Source organism: Acanthopagrus latus, chromosome 9 (genome assembly GCF_904848185.1).
Source record: "Acanthopagrus latus isolate v.2019 chromosome 9, fAcaLat1.1, whole genome shotgun sequence".
Taxonomy (NCBI): Eukaryota; Metazoa; Chordata; class Actinopteri; order Spariformes; family Sparidae; genus Acanthopagrus; species Acanthopagrus latus.
The window spans coordinates 9,811,770-9,832,651 of record NC_051047.1 but is presented as its reverse complement, the minus strand read 5'-3'; the positions used below and the strand labels follow the sequence as shown (position 1 = coordinate 9,832,651).

At 41.8% G+C, this 20,882-nt stretch overlaps 1 protein-coding gene across 1 annotated transcript; it reads right to left on the bottom strand.

Annotated features, from left to right (window-relative positions):
* Positions 1–19,790, bottom strand: dcbld2 (discoidin, CUB and LCCL domain containing 2). Its single transcript, XM_037108828.1, has 15 exons — positions 19,361–19,790; positions 16,031–16,255; positions 14,807–14,944; positions 9,481–9,532; positions 9,325–9,397; positions 6,671–6,804; positions 6,478–6,518; positions 5,962–6,177; positions 4,928–5,052; positions 4,268–4,415; positions 4,017–4,166; positions 3,823–3,916; positions 3,684–3,733; positions 3,457–3,591; positions 1–2,071 (listed from the first exon to the last, which is right to left on the bottom strand). Exons 1-15 carry the CDS (start codon positions 19,461–19,463, stop codon positions 1,653–1,655), a joined length of 2,103 nt encoding a protein of 700 aa, XP_036964723.1. The 5' UTR covers positions 19,464–19,790; the 3' UTR covers positions 1–1,652.
* Between the last annotated feature and the right edge of the window lie 1,092 nt (positions 19,791–20,882).

The window sequence follows — 20,882 nt, the reverse complement described above, 5'->3', positions numbered from 1 at the left end:
TTTTCTTTTAAAACTCTTTATTTCTCTATTTACAATCAGTGAGAGCCACATAAACACAATCCCTCTGTGACCGGGGAGCACCAGAACTCTGTCTGTAGGTCGCTTTGGTTATTGAGCATAATCAAAGCATGATTGGTGGCACAGCTGTGTGAATAACACCTTCCCCCTCTGGTGAGGTTGCTATTCTGTTACGTTATAAAGCAGCTTGTTCCATTTTTTTTTCCTCCATCTGCGCTCCTGTCACAGAGCGTTTGGCCTGATTAGTACCACAGGAGGACAGGAGGGGTAATGCAGTCTACTGGTGCTACAGACAACGACTGAACACATCTTACTACAACTATAAGCTGCATTAAAAAAACAGTCCAAACAACAAAAACACACACAGGACTGAAAACAGCTTAACACACATACAGATGTTGATGCACATAGATACAAGGAAGGAACGAGTCACACTTTGAATGCATTAAGACAGATCAAACACCCAGTTCAACACGAGACAAATCACCACGATGCACAAATAAAATCCAAAAGTTCAGGACAAACGAACAGGAAACTCTATGAAATAATCAGCTGTAACAGATTAACCCATCTGCCTCCTGTCTCTGTACCTTTTGAGCTAGGAAATCACCTTCTAACTAGGCCTTTAAAAACAAACTTTTTTCCTACATTAAGACTGCTTTAATGTCTATTTGGCTGAACCTACACTGTTGGCACAATTGTCAAAATTTGGTTCTGTTGTGAATTAACATTGCATTAACATAGAAGAGGCAACATTTGGTCTGACAAAAAGGTTTTTTTTTCTGCTTGGGGACTTCACTGGATCAATCCTACTGATTGGCCTTTTCAAAGCAACATGCAACATCTCTGATGATCAAAACTACTTACTGTCAGTCTGCAAGAGTGCGACCACAATTCTTTGACCTGTAATCAGTGAGGCTAGTGGTGGGCTGTTTTTAATAAGAGTTTCTCCTTTTCAGCAGGATGTGTAATAAAAATAAATATCAGTAAATCATCTGAGAGTTTAAACAGGTTTGCAGTAATGGAATTACTAGAACTATACACAATTTCAAGTCATGCTTTTAAACAAAGTAAGACAAAACGTACCGTGGGAAACTACTGTAGAGTTTCACGAGAGAAGGAATTCTTTGACTTTGGATTTGGGATACTTGATGCAACATGCAATTAATTCAGTAAGAGAACCCTTAAATCTTTGAATGTAAATCATCAGGTACATCCCGGTTTCACCTGATTCAGTATGTAACAGAAAAACATTGAAATAATGGAAATCACAGTTTCACAGAATGCAACAACTACTAAGGATCACAGAACAGGGACAGAGTTTTTATCAAATAGTAGTCAGCTTTCTCCTCTTCATCCATCCGCCTCTCACACGTGGCACGAACACATTCAACGTTGTGGTTTCAGTGATAGGACTGTAATGGCACTACACAAGCAGATTGTGGCCATGCAGAAACATTTAGGCAATACAGACATCTCCAGATGAATCTAAAGCTAAGGTAGTGTTCATTCAAGGCTCGAGCCCAGGCTCCAGGGCTCAAAGGGCTCCTCCTCCTCTAACAACCCCCATATCTTGGTCCAGTGGGTTGTGTTGGCAGTGAGGGGCAGATTAAGGCCATGTGCATCCAGACTCTTCAGCTATGTCCTGATGGCTTCTGAGTGCTACTCTGAGGTACCTGATAGGTCAGATCCTCAGTGGGTGTGACCTGTCCAGTGGCGTTCTTGGGGGTGTCGTAAGCCGACCTCCCTGACTGGCTGCTGTCCGTCCGTGTGAGCAGTGCGGCCGGCCCGGCACCCATGAAACTGCACACGGTGGAGGGCTGGTTCAAGGAGGAGCCCCCTGACGGGTGGCAACCCATATCAACCACGATGGGCGTAGCGTATTCAGATCCCGAAGCTGGTAGGGGTTCTGCATAGGCGTGGTACACGTCTGGTGAGATGGGAGCGTCGTACAGGTCAGGATCTGAGTATCCTGGATCGGGCCCCTCGTCGGGTTTGAAGGTTGACCGGGCGCCTAATGTTGTAACACCACTCACCAGGGGCTGAGCATATTCTGAAAAGAGAACATATCACAGTGTGTTAATAACCAAAGACTCTTTGAGTTTATAGGTGACCTGGTGTCCAGCAATATAGAGCTGTAGAGATCAGTCATGGGGGAAAGAAAAATAACCACCTATATTGATCAACTATTAATCATTTTGGTCGGTTTTCAAGCAAAAATGATCATTTACTGTTTCCAGCTTTTAAAATGTACAGATTGATGCTTTAATTTAAATCAAGGGTCTGAAACTCAAATCATCTCGGGACCACTGCTGGAATTGTCATCTCATAGGGAGGCCAGTTCAGCGCTAAAATACTACAGGTAATGTGCAATACTTCTTAAAATATATTTTTTTCATTTCCATTACTAACATAAAAGTACAAAAATGTAAACAGCAGTTTGTATACATTTCTAAATTATTAATTCTTAACAGAGCAGATCTTTTCCCCTCCTCCCCTCACACCTGGCATATATTTGTACTTTATTTTTTCACTTCTGTTCATATTTTCTAAATATTTATCAAGAAAAATGTGTTTTCAGCCGTGCATATAAAAAGCTTATTCAGACCTTGCAGTAGGCCTGTCTCGGTAGTCTGTGTTCCCCCTGGTCGGATTAACACCAGTTACATTACTTGCCTATCTCCCCTACCAAAATGTAACTTTTTTTAAAAAATCAATAATCCAGAGGATGGACGCTACAATTACAAACTGCCAGAGGCATCTACTCCATGCTGCAGCAGGGCCAGCAGCACACAGTAACAGGAGTCACATTTAACTTTTTATATAGAGAGAGTTGGTAAAGTAGACCAACAAGAGGGTTGCAAAGGCAGCAATTTGGCAATACTTTATATTTAAACGCATATAAAACATGATTGGCCTGATAATGTATTGTTGATATATGTTAGTTGTTGTAATTTCTTATCCAAAAAGAACTGCTGTAATGAAGAGGAGAACCAAACCAAAGGTTGGTGTTGATTTCACAACAACATTCAAGATCAGGTTTTGCAAGGTAGGAAACCTATTTGTTACGCCATACCGATACTCGCATTGCATTTCAGTTACAAACACTAAGTACAATAAACTCTACAGGAACTAGAGCTGCAAAAATGTATTGATCATTTTCAACTATTTAATAAGGATGTCACGGAGGACACACATTGCATACTTCCACCAAGGCCCAATTTTTAACTCCATACAGCCTAATCCAAAATCAAATAAAACATGTTTTCCATCGTGATCCATTAATCCCTTAGAAATCAATGAAAAGCCGAAAAACTGTGCAATGTTAAAGAAACTGAGAAAAAAATTCCTGGCTCTGTTCCTTTGTCTCGATCTGCACCAAAAGTTAATGGGGTCTTTCAGATGGCTTCGACAGTCCTCATGTTGAACGGTGTTTACCTGCAGGTTCAGCATGTAGTCTGGGTACAGCACCTCGCCCTGTAAGCCGCCCCACCTCACTGCTGCTGTACCGAACTGAATCCTCCGTTTCCACCATCTTAGAGGGCAGCAGCTGCTTCATGCTTTTCCACCAGTCTGCAGCAGAAGCACAAAGAGATGCACATCGAGTCACACCGGCAAATACTCACAAAACACAGATCAACCTTTGCTGTAAAGAGATTACATACCTGTGCGATCCCAGTGGGGGAGATCATATGTCCCTTCAGAGCTCTTTTTTCTATTAAGAGACAAAAATACTGTCATTGGTAGGCGAAACTACATTTTCACAGGGGTTTTTATCTATCACAAACAAATGAAAATGCAAACCTGTTCCTCCAGTGCCAAGCACAAACCACAGTCAAGATGAGACCCGTCAGAACCATGACCAATACGGGAACCAGAACTGCTGCCAGTGCCACATCTAAGAGCAAAGACACCACAATAAACACCAGGTGACAAATGTCTGTATTTGGGACCAAAAAAGCTTTTCCTTCTCTTTTTAAACCAAAAATCTGACTCACCTTTGCCAGTGTGAGGAGGCATAGTAGTGTTTCTGATGTCTGGGGTGTGTGTGGTTTGACCAAGGTGAGGCGGGCGTTTCGTACCCACAGATGGTGGAGAGTGACGAGAGGGGGGCAACATCCTCGGCCTTGGATCTGTTCTTGGCCTCGCTGTGAAAAAAAAATATATATATATCTATATATAGCTGCGTCCGAACTTCTCTTGTTTACAGGATTATTTCTTTATCTACAAATCAACCACCTCCACCGACCTGAAGGAATTGGGCAGCCAAGCAGCTCCAACTTCAGTGCAATTCTCTGGTGCCATTGGGTTGGATTGATCCTCACAAAGCGGGCCTCGATTGGTGGAATGAAGTTATTCCTCACCTCGTGCAGATAGTTGATGTTGCCTTGAAAAACCTACATGAAAATGAGAACAATCCCTCTTATTTAAAAAGATTTAAACCAAACTCTTGCTCAGTAGTAGCAGTTTAGAAGAAAATGTGTTTAAGACTGAACAAATGCATTAGAGGACATAAGCTGATTACTTTCCAACTTGGCAAGCTAATAACTACTTCCCCTCCACGTCACAAGAAGCCATGAGAATCCCGGCAGTAAGCAGCTCGTAGACAGCAGTTCCAGTCTAACAACCCGGCCGCTAAATCCATATCCATTCATTATTAATGCCCAAGTGTCCTGACTTGTCTACCCCAGCACTTAACTCAAACCACTGACTGCCTTCACTTCCTGCCATAAACATCTCTTAGTCAATACCAGTTGCTATGGAAACAGTCCAAGGATATGTCCCTGCAGCTTTCTTAAGTGACATTTTTGTCCATTTGCACTGATTTCGAGGAGAGGAAAAAAAAACATAAAAGCCAATGACGTAATTGTTGAGCAAGCAGGGTTTATTGATTTGGTGCTTGTGTTACCTTGTCTTGTGTAGAGTTTGCTTCCCTGTAGATGTTCCACTGCTGGCTATCGCTGCTATACAGGACCCGGTACGCTGAAACGTAGCACTGGTATTCTCTCAGGGTGGAGCCAGTGGTGGTGATGCCTAGATGAGGGGACAGCAGAGACAAGAGGATGTTGTGCAAGCTTGCTTTAATATAAGTTCAAACAAACGACAATGTCATTTTGGTTCTAGTGACAAAGCTAATCTGCTGTAATTTTGGGCATGTTAACATGCCAACATTCAAAGCCTTGGAGATTCTGCCTCTGACCACAGATATCTGTACCAAACTTCATGGCAATCCACCCATAAGCTGTTTAGATACGGCTCTAAAGGCCAACTAGATTTACCGTGGCCAGAACATTATGATGTCTCAGTGCATTTAACCTCGGACCTTTTTTGTAATCTGTCATCATTATCTAATTTCTTCAAGGCTTTCTTGGGATATCACGTTTTAAAGAATGAGATGGACTGAAAGTCAGGGCACCACCAGTGTCAAGGACTGGATATGTGGGGCACAGATTTGAAAACAGTGAGCACCATTTTTTCTGGCAGTCCTCTGAAGTACTACAGGGCTGCTGCCAAATAATTGTTTGATGATAATTTGAAAGTTTTAGTTTTTTTTAATGGAACTGTCTGAAAATACATATACATGAATCCGATATTAGAGAAGATTAATTCCATAACAAAAAACATTTAATTTTCACAACACTGATGATAGTCTAAATGTGAGCAAGCTAAACTCACTGTATGCCAAGTCACGGTACCTCTCCAAAACTGTGAGCTACTACCACGATTTATTGTGTTTTAACTTATCATGTAAGAGATTCTGACATACCCTCCACCTCAAAGAAATCACAGAAACTGGGGCTAATTTGGCTTACTTTAGCCTGGAACGTGTTACAACTGTTGCCAACTAGAGCCTGAAAATCTGATGGAATATTTACTGGAGAGCTGTATAGTAGGCTTGTAGTCAATCAGAGAGTTTATCAATGTGCTACAGTATGTGGTTACCTGTGATCCTCTTCTCCTTCTTAAGATCCACCTGCAGCCACTGCTTTTGGTTGCTCTGAGAAGGTGCCCACGGCGGCCCCGCCTTTTTAAGCCGTGCCCCTGATGGCGCCCACACACTGTGCTGACCAATGATATTGCTCCATTCCCACACAGAGGAAGCAGAGAGCTGAGTGTCCGCCACACCACTGTTCTCTAAGCCCAGCGTTCCATAGCAGCCTGCGAGAACAGAGGGGCCATTAGCGCCATTAAAAACAACTGAAAGAGTTAAGAGGCCTTAATGTATATATTTTTCTATATATGTCTAAATGAAATTAATTCAGCTGCATTGAACTGCATATGTAAAGGCAATGTGTAATTCACTTTTTATTTCCTGCTGCAGACAAATAATGATTACACACACAGCAGGACTTATGACTAAAATGACAGATGCTGATGGAAATAACTACATTTACAGTACTTCCCTCTGCAAAGCTATTACAGCATCTCATGGCACATCATCATAAAAAGGAAACTCACCATTAGTCTTGAAGGTGAAGAGGCTGTTCGACAAAGTTCCTCTGAGGAGAGATGGTTGAGAGGATCAATTAAACATAGATCAGTTCATCTAAGGTTTATTGATTCTTTGGACTGGGTAATTACTGACCGAAAAGAAGGAGTGGGAGCAGGAACACCCACATTACATAAAGAAGACACTGGGAAAAGCTCTTACCCAGTGGAAGTGACATTGTTAGCCAGTGTGGCCTCATAGTGAGGGATGCCTTTGCTGCTGACCACGTAGATCCTCCCTCCCTCTGCGTTGGACACCACACCTGCGTGGATGGCTGCCACACACAGAGGAGAGGACTGCAGGATGGAAGGAAGAAAAGATGAGATTAAAGGACACTTCCTATTTCTATTGACAACAAAGAGTGTCAGTGACTCAAGCCACATCTGATAAACTGTGCAGACAGGGTTAATTACACCGATAATAGATTAAAGGTTTTCTGCATGAGACAAAACACAACATACATCCCATTGTTGCTTTTTTTTTGCTCTAAGTGACTGAGTGATGCAGAGATAGGACAAAGCAAGATAATCAGGACTGCTTTGGATTTGTGAATAATGAGCTGGATTTTGCAAAAACAAACAAACATTCTTGCCTTATTATCTTTAGTTCAATAGTAGTAGTAGATCAATAATTCAATCACGCTGATATAAGCTGATAAACTTATTGTAGATATATTGCAGTGTTTTCCTTTGTGAGAGGAAGGATTTTCTTTTTTAATCAAACCATTATTATATTTGTGTACAAAACGTTAAAAAAAACTTCAGCAGATAAGAAATAATTACAACTACAAAACGTCTATTAATGAACCTTGCTGAAGAGGTCCACTGATGAAAACTTTAAACATTTGACCTGGGAAAAGCCATTCAGTTAGCCTTGATTGAAATCGTTTTTGCATTCAGGGGCTGCACCTACGTCAAAAAATAGTCAAAATACACTTAAACACCTACAATGGCATTGTATTATATTGGAATCACCTTACCCTACATTTTATTAAGAAACAAATATTTCTATCCACACCATAGACAGGACACGCATCTTTTTCAATAAACACTAAATTATATATATATTTTTTTAAATCAATATAAAAAAGGAATGTGCGTCATTGAGTTATACTTCTTTTCAAGTCACTGATGAAAGTATAGTCAACATTATCCCAATTTTCCTTCATCCCAATAATGGAACTTCATGAAGTTCAACTTATCTTGGCTGTTCTTGTTGGGATCTGTGATACAATCTTATGTAGTCCCATTCCCAGGGGCAGAGTTCCTAAAACCAGTTCCTGAAGTGGGCTTATAGGTAACAATGCTTAAACAAAGTGTACTGCCGGTACCATTGCAAACCAGTATCGTTTGCAGGTAAGGCAGCTGGAACAGGCAGCACTGTCTTGCACTGTGACTCCAGAACAAGCTCTTAACCTTCAGACTGTGGCAGATAAAGGCTGATGAGTCAGCATGATGTCACTTCTCTGTAGAGAGGATATGGAGAGGCCCTGATGGTAATGATTCACCGCTGGTTGCATTCCTGTCCAAACCTGCTGCCACATCACTGTGAAACGGACAAAAAACCCGGCTGCACTCTGATCACGAGCTCCTTCCCATGAACAGCTGCTGGAGTGAGGTGGAATTTTATTACTGGAAAAGACCCACACTGGAATCCACAGCTGATGGGATTGTGGGAAAGCTCTGGCAACCCACACAGTGACAAGCGCATGTAAACATATATGCACATGCACACATGCACTGAAGTCAAATGCTGCCACAAGCAATCAACACTGGCCCTGTGACTCTTAAACTTTTCCCAAAACACACACCGCATCCTACAGAGCGCCATACCAAACCACTAAGACAAACACACAGCACCGCTCCAAACCGCCGCACCCTGCCTCCAACAGAGGAAACCGCATGAACACACATGAAATGACACACATACAGATAAATATGTCATAAGTGGAATGTAGTAATATAGAAAACAGTGGATTACATAAGAAACCCCTGAAACAGATTAAAACAAAAGAAAGTGACCTGTGGGGGGCTGCTCTGGGTGGGGTGGCTGATCCCTGAGGTATGCTTCTCCAATCAAGATATTACAGCCTTGTGACACACACACACACCTCGAAAACACAAGCATGAATGAGTCACTTGCACACACACAGGTTTTCTCCAAGTCCTCACTCACACTGACTCATTCTCCAGCTTTCTGTCTCTCCAGAACACACACTCGACACACAGCTCCGCTCAGCACCCTCTCACAGCTGGACTGGATTAAAGGGTTATTATTTTCGTCCAAACTATTATCTCACCTCCCTTTCACCCGCTGACCCTGCCCCTCCTCTGTTCCTGTGGGGCACCTCGCTCCCTGAAGCACACCCCAAATCTCCTCCCTGTGCTCTCGTCAGCCAGCAACAACCCCTCACTCCCTTCTCTCCCCTCAACAAACCCGAGCTCTGAGCATGAGGTCATCAGCCAGAGACTCGGCACCCATGACCTCACGTGCAGCGGGGGTGCTGTGAGGTCATCAGTCCAGGACTCGCATGTCCACAGAGCAGGGGCTCGTTTACACAAGGAAGAGAAAAGAGGATCTCAGTGAATCAAATGGAAAGAAGTGCAGACAAGCAGCACAGAGACGGGTGGCGGCAGTGAGAGGCCATGGAAACATGAGTAAGCGAATACTAATGGTTTCTGTGGGGTAACAGTGGGCATAGTGACCTAACAGCAGGAGACCACTTGGCACCATGACTCACCTGGAAATGTGATGAGGACAGCAACAAAAAGAAAACACATGTTGTATGTGAATGTATGTACATTGTCTACACTCACCTCTCTGTAGCCATTTGGTATAGTTCCAGAAATCTCCTCAGTGGATGTCAAGCAGCCTGCTGGACAGTACTTACTACCGAGGGAGACACACACAATGGGGTGTCAGACAGTTTGATCCCTGCACAAATATATCCACACAAAGCAAGCATTATTTACCTGAACTCTGCCTCAGGGAAATCCGTTCCTTTGTGCAGGCAGGTGATTAGATCTGCAAAAGGCAAAACCAACAGTGTCAGAACTGGTTTTCTCTGCGTGCTCCTGCTCACCCATCACCCCAGATGACAACCGGCAACCTTTCCCTGGAAATTCATCTGCTTTATTATCTGGGATTTAAATCTCTTAAACTAAACCGACAGAGGCAGATTTTACAGTTAGCCTGATTGAAAGTAATTCTTCAAACGAGAGCTGCAACACAGGATTTTTTTCATTATTGATTCATCTGGTGTGTACATTTTTCAATTAATCGTCAAGACTACAAAATGTAAAATGAACAAATACCCAGCACAAAAGCAAAACAGCCAAACATTTCTCTTCACATTTGAGAGGCTAAACCATTTGTGCTTGAAATACATTTGTATGTGATAAATCAGCTTTTCAAGTTAAAATGTGGATGATGAAACAATTATCAATAACCATTTTTCACTATTATTTTTTTAAAGCAAATGTTGCTATGCCATTTTTAAACTAGACTTTTAAGCAACATGATATCTGACCTTTGTTCACAATGTAACACACTACATTGTCAAATTTAAAACATTTATTAACAACATAATGTAACAATAACTTATATCTTCAGTCAATTGGAAACTTAAACAAAATAACCTGCCATCTAGTTTCTGTAGAGCTTGCAAACTGTGGCCTTTTTGTCGTCACACGAACGTTGTCAACATAACTCACTGGAAATCCAAAATACTTCCACACCAGCAACTTCAAATTCTGTCGATGGGTCTCCTGCATCTGCAGTTGCCATTGTTACACGAGTGGCGTAGCCCCTCTCAGGAATAGGGCAGTGCATGAGGTGTGTGTGCGTAAGGTGCGTAAGGTGTGAGTGGGCGAGCGAGAGTGAGGGAGTGTGTGTACCTGCGGACAGTGAATGAATGGGAGAGGAAGGAGAAGCAAAAGGAGTAGCAGTAGTAGCGACAGCAATGAAGTGTACAATATAGTCTGCAGTTTGACTGTTAATAAAGGCGACGGCTCCTCCACATACAGCAAAGCTCCCCCAGTATTATTTCCCGACAGCTTAACACGTGAAAGTGGTTCACCACGAAGGTAAACACAAACTTCGGCCCTAGAGGAAATCATCTCCCCTGTGCTTCCTGACCACGGTCCAGAAGCTGAACAGGAATGGTGTAACACCATGCTATCATTTGGCTGGCTGTAGCTAATAGCTACTGGCTTAGCTAGTCACTAAGTTAGCGGAGGTTCACTCACAGCACTTAAACACGTGTGTGTGGGTTTTTTTTCCTGCTTGGCAGGCCGACCGGACATGACTTGGGGGCGTGGCAGCATCGATGATTCCATTTTTTAATTTGAGATTGTGACTTAATTTTTTGTCAATTTCGATTTAAAAATGAAATCATGACACCCTTAATGTCCCGTATATTCACATTGTGAAGCTAAATGGCTTAGACATGCTTGCTTAAGAAAAATACTTCTAACCAAATTGCTGATTTCATGATCTGTCACAAAATTGGTGTGTGTCTGTATATGTCAGAAGTTCCAAATGAGTGTTTCAGTGATGAGACCACATATATCCAAAAGGATACTGTGGGCTGATCGGAATTCTATGCAAACCCAGTGGGGGCGGTCAGTCTCGTCTTGTCGTGACCACATTAATCAAAAAGCCCATTTATCTGGTGAACCAACCAGTGAGTCAAGCGGACAAATACCCCCAACCGCCACAACTGGCCATGGTGACTGATTTACTTAGCTGTGCAAACTGTCCTCCCACGCTCATCCGCATGATCGGTTACATGACAGTAAAAACATGCATTAGCTCTTTGGGGGCGGGAGGACGAGCTTGGTCCGTTGATGGCCTTGTTTGCCTTCAACTGTGATTCAGTCACAGAGATGACCACTTAGAGTAATTACTCTGCAGAGCACATGTCATGTTATCTGAAGTCACTGAAAATGTTCCACATGACAATGTGCAGCTTTCTAAAACATTCTTTTTGAGAGAGAAAAGGCAGCGAGTTCAGACATCAGAATCTGCTTCTGTCTCACTGCTGTATATAATAGCTCCAGTATCAGTGCATCAGTTGAATCAGGTCTATACCATCAGCGTTCAAGCTGGCATGTACAAAATGTTGGTTTTGTACATGATTCCTAGTCAGAAGACAGTGACTTTTTGACTAAGACTTTATCAGATCCAAGACAGACAGATGCACACACGCATGCACATTCACACACAAAAGACAAGGACATTGATGCATTATAGAAGTTCTGTCTGGCACATAAGAAATTTTCTATTTTGCTATCAGTACCAAATTTCAGCTGACTTATTGGCATTACACGTTTTAATTTTTAAGAGATTATAAATTGAGATTATAAATACATCACAGTGCAACATGCTTTAATCTCTCTCGCTTCATGTGTCACCTGCTGCTGCAGGCTTTACCTTAAAGACACTATGTAGTTTTGGAGAAGATAAAGATTTATGTAAAAGTCATTGTGTGGTGATTTAGTCCAACATGTTTGCCATCAGATGATCTTAAATGTTAATGTCTGAGAAAGGCTGACAGACACTTCTTCAGAAATATGATATGACATTAAAGAAATGTAAGCAGCTTCTCACGGGCAGGGAGTCTTAGATAAAACCACAAAACGTCATTACTACTTTATATTTCTCTCAATCACTTTCACTTCCTCTTGCTCCTTGTTCCTGTCCTTCACAAATTTTCTCTCCAACTCATCTCACTTCACAAAGGTCAGTCCTCATTCCCCCCTGTCTGTTTCTGCTGGCTTTTACCAGCGGCACTCCACTGAAAAAAGCCACAACTAAAAACCATGAATAAAAGTCAGTCCCAATTCACATTTTGCACAGACGTAGAGGGCTGTAACTCCGTAATGTGACAAACCCCAGCCACAGACACACTGACTGTCAATTACTGGTGGAGAAATCTTTTTGTCCAACTTTACATACATCAGTTTCTGCCACCCATCTGTATTCACGACTGTTTCACATTAAAGTGAGTGAGTGAATACAGTTAATAATGACCAAAACATGACGACCCTGCACACAGCAGCTGAAATCCCATTTCTGTGACTGATCAGTATATAACATCCACAGCAGAGCAGCCCCTTATCTCTGCTGTGTGTTTAACTACATTCTCAATGGTGAGCAAACACCACATCATAAATGGCATGTGGTGTACACTCACTTGGCCTCCAGCTAAACTGTGGACACAGCTCAAATCAAGTTATGTTCAGTTGGAACTCTCTTTCAATGAAGTGATACCTCTGTTTGTTTACAGGATAATGGGAAATATACTTTATCTTCTTTGACCCTTTAAAATACATTGGTCCTGACATGTAAACAGAGTAACCACTGGACAAAACACATTAACGCAAAAAAGAACTCTGAAAAGCAATTTTATAAAAATGCATTATGCCATGTGTCTCTAAATATGGTTTAGAGATCCTCAGGGGTCCACATCTCAAGTCAACAATCCGACCAATGGAAACGCTACCAATCATTCAGTTTCAAAACATGCCTAATCCAAAAGGGGCCTGAGGTCTGATTCCAATTTACCACAAATGATTAAGATCCTATCCATACTGCAGTGAACCCAAACAGAAGCAACAGGGAGAGAAAAAACTTAAAACTCTGCGTCTACATCATGAATGGAAATGTTTGTCCTGTCAGTTTCACACAGCTGATGACATTCCAATCAGCTTCAAATACATGTAATGTAAGGGTGAAAATGTTAGCATTCCTGCAAATTTAATTAAGATTATAAATGTAACTTTGACATTTATAAAGATTATAAATGTCTGCATGTTGGCTCGCTGACAACAGCATCCAACTCAAAGCACCACTGTGCCTAGCTCTGTGGCTAGAGTGCAGGCTGGCCATGCACAAAGGCTGCGACCTTAGTGTGGTGGCCCAGGGTTCGGGAACGACCTGTGGACATTTGCTGCGTGTCAGACCTTCTCTCTCGTGTCTCATTTCCTGTCATTCTTTAGCTGTACAGTACAATAAAACCATGAAAAGTTCCAAAAAAAGAAATTTCAATATCCAAATAAAAGGACCTGAAACTTTTTTAAAAAGATAAAATGTCACACTGTACCATTATATATGAAGCATCATGCAGATACAGAGACGCTCCAGCCAGCAAATAATACTTTTCAGACATATGGTAACAATACATACAGTACATATACATAGCACAATACCAGATTGTCCCATTGCATCTGGTCACATATAGCATATTGCGACCCACAATCCTCTGCACTGTAAATGATAACTTGATGTCAACTGAGCAGCTGAGAGAACAGACAGATGACTGCTTATTGGCTGCATTCTAAATCGCATACTTCCTCAGTGTTTACTCACTTAAAATGTACTTCAAATACAGACAGCAACGGATGTATGAGCAAGAAGGTCAAAGTTTAGATGTGATGTTATGATGAAGTAGTATGTCCCAGTTGGATGAAGACTTCATGCAACAGTGTGGTGTAAGAGGAGCTGCAGTGTGAACTAAAAGTAAAAAGAGAAGTATGTGCCTTGGAACGCAGCCATAGCCTAATTCTCCTGTGATGACTAAGATGCGCCACATGATCAGAGTTGATAGCATATACCGCAGTCCACACTGATTCATGAGCCTATTAGACATACTGTATTGCCACACAGCTGAGGTGCCGAGCAATGACCCCAGGACCTGACCCGGCCTGATTTATATGTTTCCTGTATTACTGCGTTTTGTGCATCTCAGGTAACCACCATACACGGCTGTTGATGATGGTGCAGCAACCACCATACATGTTAGATCTAAAGTCCACCCAAATTGTACAAATTCTCAGCGTTTGAACCTTCACAAAACCCACAGCTGTACAGTGGTGAAGTTATAGACAAGCTAGTTTGTGACTGATTGTGTAGCCAACATAAAGCGACGTATGAAGTTTGTACACAACAACAGAGATAAGACAAACGCAACACACAACCTGACATGTACATGTAAGTCTTTTCAATACAATCTAATTAGTTCAGAGCAGTCAAAACTACGGAAGTGGCGCACAATGAAACAGCTGTCATGAGACTTATATTAGACTGTGGTGCGCGTGCGCGCACACACACACGTACACAACCTGTCTCTAAAGCAACTCTTATGCCAGGGGCCAAAACAGAAAAGTAACTAAGCTCAACAGTGAGATGACATCAACAAAACTTCATTCCAGACTGATACACCTCCATCACATACACCCACGCCTCCTGCACACATCAACGGATGAGACGAAGGTGAGTGATGTGAGAGTGTGTTACCTGTGTGTTCAGTGGTTGAGTAGGACAGGTAGAATCCACGTCCACTGTGGTGGGTCCCACTCATGAACTGGACAGTGACCTGGTTGCCAGTGGCCTCGATCAGCTCGTTCACCTTCAGACCCAAACCGCAATACTTCACTGTTTGAGAGCATACAGATACAAGACAAAGACGTTTTTGGTAAATTTTACAGGTTCCTTTCAACATATGTAACAATAAACATGTACTTAGTGCAGATTTTGTGGTCGTCACTAACTGAGTGATAAACCTACCATTTACTCTGGGAAAGAATGAAAAAGCAGAGATGTAGATGACTACATGCCTCAATAAATAATATAAAAGGTTTTTGCAAGTTGTAATATCTTATTTTATTTTTTTTTTGGTGTTCACAGTCCAGTTCTAAGGGAAGAAAACATTTTCCAGTTGCTGGTGACTAATATGTCAGTAAAATGTAAAACTTCCTAGTATTTATACCAACTAGTATCTAGCTAAGTGGGAGAAAGTGTATAAATTAATGAATGAGCTTCAGGCAAGAGAAAATGGGTCGGAGTTTTGTTAAGACCTTTACTAATGAAATCATTTTGGGCTGAATCAAAGCTTAATGTTCTGTCATATTCTACTGATTCACATAACTGCAAACTCACAGTGAAGCAAGTTCCAACTCAGCCAGACTACTTTAGGGGTCTTTTTAGAGCATCATACAATCAAGAAAGGGCCCATTAAATTCTTCATCCATAGCTTTATTTGTATTAAACTGTACAGGTCTGATATCCAGCTTAATTTTCATCATAGGTGACACTCATTGCAAGCTTGCCGGCAGCACTCTGGCATGAGACCAGCCATGACTGTAGGCTCATCATGTGCTTGATGCAATGTCAGTCACTGCGTTTACATGAACTTAAATAACCTGGTATTGTATACTGATTGCGTGAACATCATGTAAGCAACTGCACCAGGGAGAAGAATGTGACTAATAAATGCACAATCTGACTCGTACCGAAGAATAATTACGAAACTCTAATGCCTTCTTTCCACCAGGCAAGTCTTTATGGTGTCGCAATGAGACAGAGACTTGTTCATGCAGCTTTATATTCCACATGGAGCATTTCATACCAATAAGCAGTAAAACACAGCAGATGTTTTGAAGTACAACCAGGATGGGAGAAACTAAAGAGATTTGTGTAGAAGTAGTGTAGTAGTGTCTGGTATCGGCTTGTCACTCTCACCAATCTCACTCCTCTCAGGTCCAATGCCGTTGTAGAGGCGGAGGTAGTTGACCTGGCAGTCACTGTCTTCTATGTCCAACTCGGCAAAGCGAAAGTGGATCCTGTTGCCGCGGGGAACGCTGATCTCCCATTCACACACCGTGTCGTTTGGGTACGTGCCCGGGTAACCCAGAGAGGACAGAGTCCCACTGCTCGGGCCAAGTACACTGGGGCCACAGCCATCACCTGCAGGACAGCACACACACACACACACAGTTTCAGCAAAAGAAAGGATGCCATTAAAATGCACAGACATAGGGAACGCAGTAAAAGGCATGCCCAAAGCAAGAGTTGGTATGACTCAAGAACTATGAGACAAATCTTCTACCAAATAGAAAAATAGAAACATGCTGTTATCAGGGGCTTTAATTATAAGGCTGTCTACGCCGTAGAGCCCAACTGTCAATTGATAAAACACATAAATGAGTGACACGGTTGCGCTGGGTGATGTGCTGCTTCATTTCAATGAACACACACACTGCACTTTATTTTGAGTCAATCCCATATACACCACCCAGCTGTCAAATACTTACTGCTACATGAAGTGTGTTTATTAGCAGGTGAAAATAATGGACCTTCCTTTGATTCAGTTCTTTGGCTAAAAACTACAGTGCAAAGATGTGTTAAGAAGTGACTCTCCCTCTTTTAGAAGTGAAACTACACAGTTTTAACAGTTTTTAAGAGATGTATTAATTTCGTATTGAATGTCACACATAGGACAAAGAAATCAGACTGATGAATGAATATGCAAGTTTGTTTTTTTATGTCATCTAGAATACCATCACATTTTAAATTCTGTTTCTTTATAGGTTTCTTGTTTACAATTTTTTAAAGTGCATTCTGCTTGTTTTGGTCCATCTGTGAATGTGAATTAAGCACATTAGTTTCTTTAGTTGGCACACAAAGCAAGGGATTACACAATGTAATAGATACAAACATTACTTTTCTCATCTGCAATGCTGTGCATGTTTGGGGATTTGTATACATTCATATGGTATGGATCAAAGTAGTTCCATCCATCTACAGTACTCCAGCATAAATGCTCATGTATGAGGTAATGTGTTAAAGTTTTATTCACGTTTTGTCTTAGCCAACTTCCTCTCTCAATTTTCATCTCTCCTGGAATTCATAGTAACAGGCAATCAAACAGAATGCACCCCGTTCCCTTCATTGCATTTCGTTTGAACATAGTTTAAAGTATTTGGGATAATGTCAGTTCAGAAATCAACAAAATATATAAGAAACATGTGGTTGCTATGAGAACCTTCACAGCAGAAAAGATTACAGGTGAGTTGATCAGACTGCTTGAGACTGAAATCACTAGGCTGTTGGTTAAACTCCTGTCCACATTCTGCAGTGTCTTTTAGCAAGACATCGAACCCCAAACTGAGAGAGAATGTGGTGGGAGGAAAATGCAAGATGCTTTGGACTAGAGCTGAAATGATCGGTCTATTGCTGAACTTGTCGACTGTCAGTGAATAAAAACGCCAGATACTCCTTTGCAGCCAGTCACACCAAGACAATGCTAGAGATGCATTGCCGGCAAAACTTTAGTTTCCCATAGTACATGTTGCATTTTTATCTAGCAGACTTTAGAAGCTTTTAGTGCAAGGCCACTTTCTCCATTAATTACATACAGTATGATGGCCAGGAGCACACGCAGCTTCACGCCACCATGCTAAAGCTGGCATTTCCAAGCGAGATGAGTCTCAGTGTGATTGGGGCTCCAGCCACTCAATTGTCATGCGTTAGTTTTACTTTTTGGGCCATAGGATCCTGCAAATCTTTGGGATGTCAGGATGTTTTGCAGACCAATCAATTAATCAAAAAAATAATTGGCAGATTATTAGGTAATAAAACTTAGTTAGTTGCAGCCCTACTTTGAATACAAATATCTGCCAAATGAATGTAATGCATTGTAATTAGATTCAGTGGAGAAGCTGGCTTTGGGTTTTATAGACAATCAAAACTTTTGGCTCTTTCGACCAAAACATTAAAATCCAAGAATGTGATTTTATTTGTCTTTTGGCAGCTTAAAACCACACAGTTAAAATTTAAGACAATTTAATGAACCTTGAACTCAATTTCATACAAAATTATGAGCTCAGTCTTCCTTTTTTTCCTTTCTTTCTTTTTTTTTTTTTTTAAAGGAGAATCCAGTGTGTCTTCGGAGCTGTCAGAGAGCAGAGGCATTGTGTCTGTTGATGCTGTGGACTCATGGCCCTGAGATAACACTCAACAGTCACGCTTCATGGTGCTAAATGGATGTTCTGGAGTTACGTAAGAGCCTCTCGGTGGACACTATCCAGATGAACAGGACAAAAACAAAGCTGCTTCCCCTCACTCTGACTCACGTACTGAACAACTGCATGGCATCCAGCAGGAGTTCAGATTACCTTCCTAAAGTTACCCCTCAGGCCTCAAACACAAACCCTCACACCACTTCGTTCTCTCCCTTGACTAATCTACCATTATCAGACCAAATATCAATTCATGATGAATGTGGAGGAGGGGGAAAAAATCGTAATAATTGATGCGAAAGTTAGAGTTATGACAAACTGTGTCCACGTGTTTACACCCATACCCCCACTGATACCCCACCCCCAACCTCTGACCACCTGAGGCTGCCTGGGGGCTCTTAAAACCTAACAAATACGCCTGTTTGGGTACAATATGGCGTAAAGTGAACCGACAACAATGAAAACACGCTGAGCTTTGTCGTGTGTGTAGTTAGTTGACGGTGGAGTTTTAAAACGGAGCTACCTGGGACTGGAAACAAGGCCACAAGCTCCCAAATGTGCCTCGTACACAGAGGACTTAACGCCAGACTCCATTAACAAAACTGGGAATTTAAAAGTTGCTAGCTTATGGCGAGGCGCACACACGCAACAGGCTGTGATTTTGGACTTTAAACAAACACTTTAAAGCCACACGTTAATTCAGCAAGCAACTGCTCCGCCGAGCAGCAGCTATTCGTTCACAATGTCAGTAGTTTTTTTTAAGAACCGGTTTGCCTGGTTTCACTACCCCCTTCTCCCACCACCAAACACACCATGACGGGCGGCGGCAAGCGGTGTAAACCGAGCGGAACTCCACGTACACACGGCCATGTAAGGTAGGTTTTAAGTTCAGCAGACAATAACAGTGTACCGTCGCCGTGGCTTATCTCTTAAAAAAAAAAAAAAACATCTACAACTTCTGCGTTCACACTTTTACTCCAGCATGGCCGCACGTCGCCGCCGCAGCCACACTCAGCTCCTCCAGTTGTCGCCGCAGCTGTGTGCCACCAACCTTTCTGCGCTCGACAGCCTTCCGTGGTGAGATTGATGAGAATCGACAGGACGAGAACCCCGGCCCCGGTCGGTCCCCTGCCCACCATTACCGCTCTGCCCATAGCAGCCTGCAGTCTGAATGCATACTGCTCGCTTCTGGACCGGCTGCACCGCTTCAACCTGTGCCGAGGTGGGGAGGGGGGGACACAAGAGGCTAACTTGGCGTCCGACTGCTCGAGAGCGGCTCAGCGCGAGGTTTCCTCCGCGAGGGTGTCGTTCTGTTGTCGGTTAACAGTCCAATGGTTAGCGACACTCTCACTATGGAGGTAACTGCTCCACACATACACACACACACACATACACACATCCAGGCTGTGTGGAGCCACTTCCTCCACTGAGCTCCTCCTCCTGATCTGGGACTGGGATACCCGAGTCCCCCAAGTGGTCTGATCCCAGATTTACCAACACCCCCATCAGAGTCTAGCCTGTATTACTACAAATAATGATAATATTGATAAAAATAATTAAGAAAACTTTGACAACACATCCTTGTCAACAACAGTAATATATAAAAAGCTGACAACAGACTACATGATAAATGATTTAATAGAACAACATTCATAGTATCATTATTAATTCAAGAATAAGTTTGTGATTTTTTGAGAATAAAGGTGTCTTATTACAGGTAGAAAAATACATGATGTAGGGTAAAGATATATAGGGCTATAAGTAGGCCCACAAGAAAAGGGTTGTAACAAAAACAAAGTGTTCTCATAAATCAGTGACGTATGGTATAATATAAATGTATATAGCTAATAAAAATTTACGAAGGTTAAGAGCTCTTTCTTCCAACTTCTCACCATTTATGTAATCAGGTAGATATTAGGCTGTGTTGAAATTCTTGTCAAGGTGTTTTTTGTCAACTTATTACAAGATATTCCAGAAGTAAAGGATAGGTAGATAGATAGATAGATAGATAGATCGTTACAAAGTCCCACAGAGAGCACTGATAATGGTAAATGACTCACAGCACAGCTATAAATAATGCTCAGTAACAATCAGTAACACCTGCACTTTTCCCTCCACGACAGGTCTCTACATGTCTGGTGAGAAAAAGCTCTGTTGTTCTGGTCCTTTTTTTCCAGACAGTTGGAATCAAGCACCGTTTCAATGTTGTAAGTGGTCTTAGTGGTGCTGGGTCTCAAAAGTGTTCATTCGTGGATACCAAAAAAAATGAAATAAAACCTAATCATATAATGAATAGAAATAGACGAAAACTATTGTCTAACCATTATATTATGATACAATCTCAGTTTTTTATTAAGAAATCTTATTTTCACACCATCAGTTCATTTGAAGGTCGTTTTGGTTTAATTCCAGCAGTTTTAAACTCAAAGAGTCCCCTCTACAAAGTTTGGATTTCACAACTTAATTTTTCCCAGTGACAGTTTCTTTTTTTTTTTATTGCGTAATCTTACTTTTTATCAAGTCTTTATCTGCCCATCAAGAGTCAGTTGCGCTCCTCACAGGCATCTTGATTA

Excerpts from the sequence above, each read along its gene's own strand:
- dcbld2 (XM_037108828.1), bottom strand. The coding sequence starts at position 19,463 with ATGGGCAGAGCGGTAATGGTGGGCAGGGGACCGACCGGGGCCGGGGTT. Across the intron at positions 14,945-16,030 it reads ACCTGAGAGGAGTGAGATTG|TGAAGTATTGCGGTTTGGGT; the intron begins GTGAGAGTGACA and ends GCTCTCAAACAG. Across the intron at positions 2,072-3,456 it reads ACTACATGCTGAACCTGCAG|AATATGCTCAGCCCCTGGTG; the intron begins GTAAACACCGTT and ends TTCTCTTTTCAG.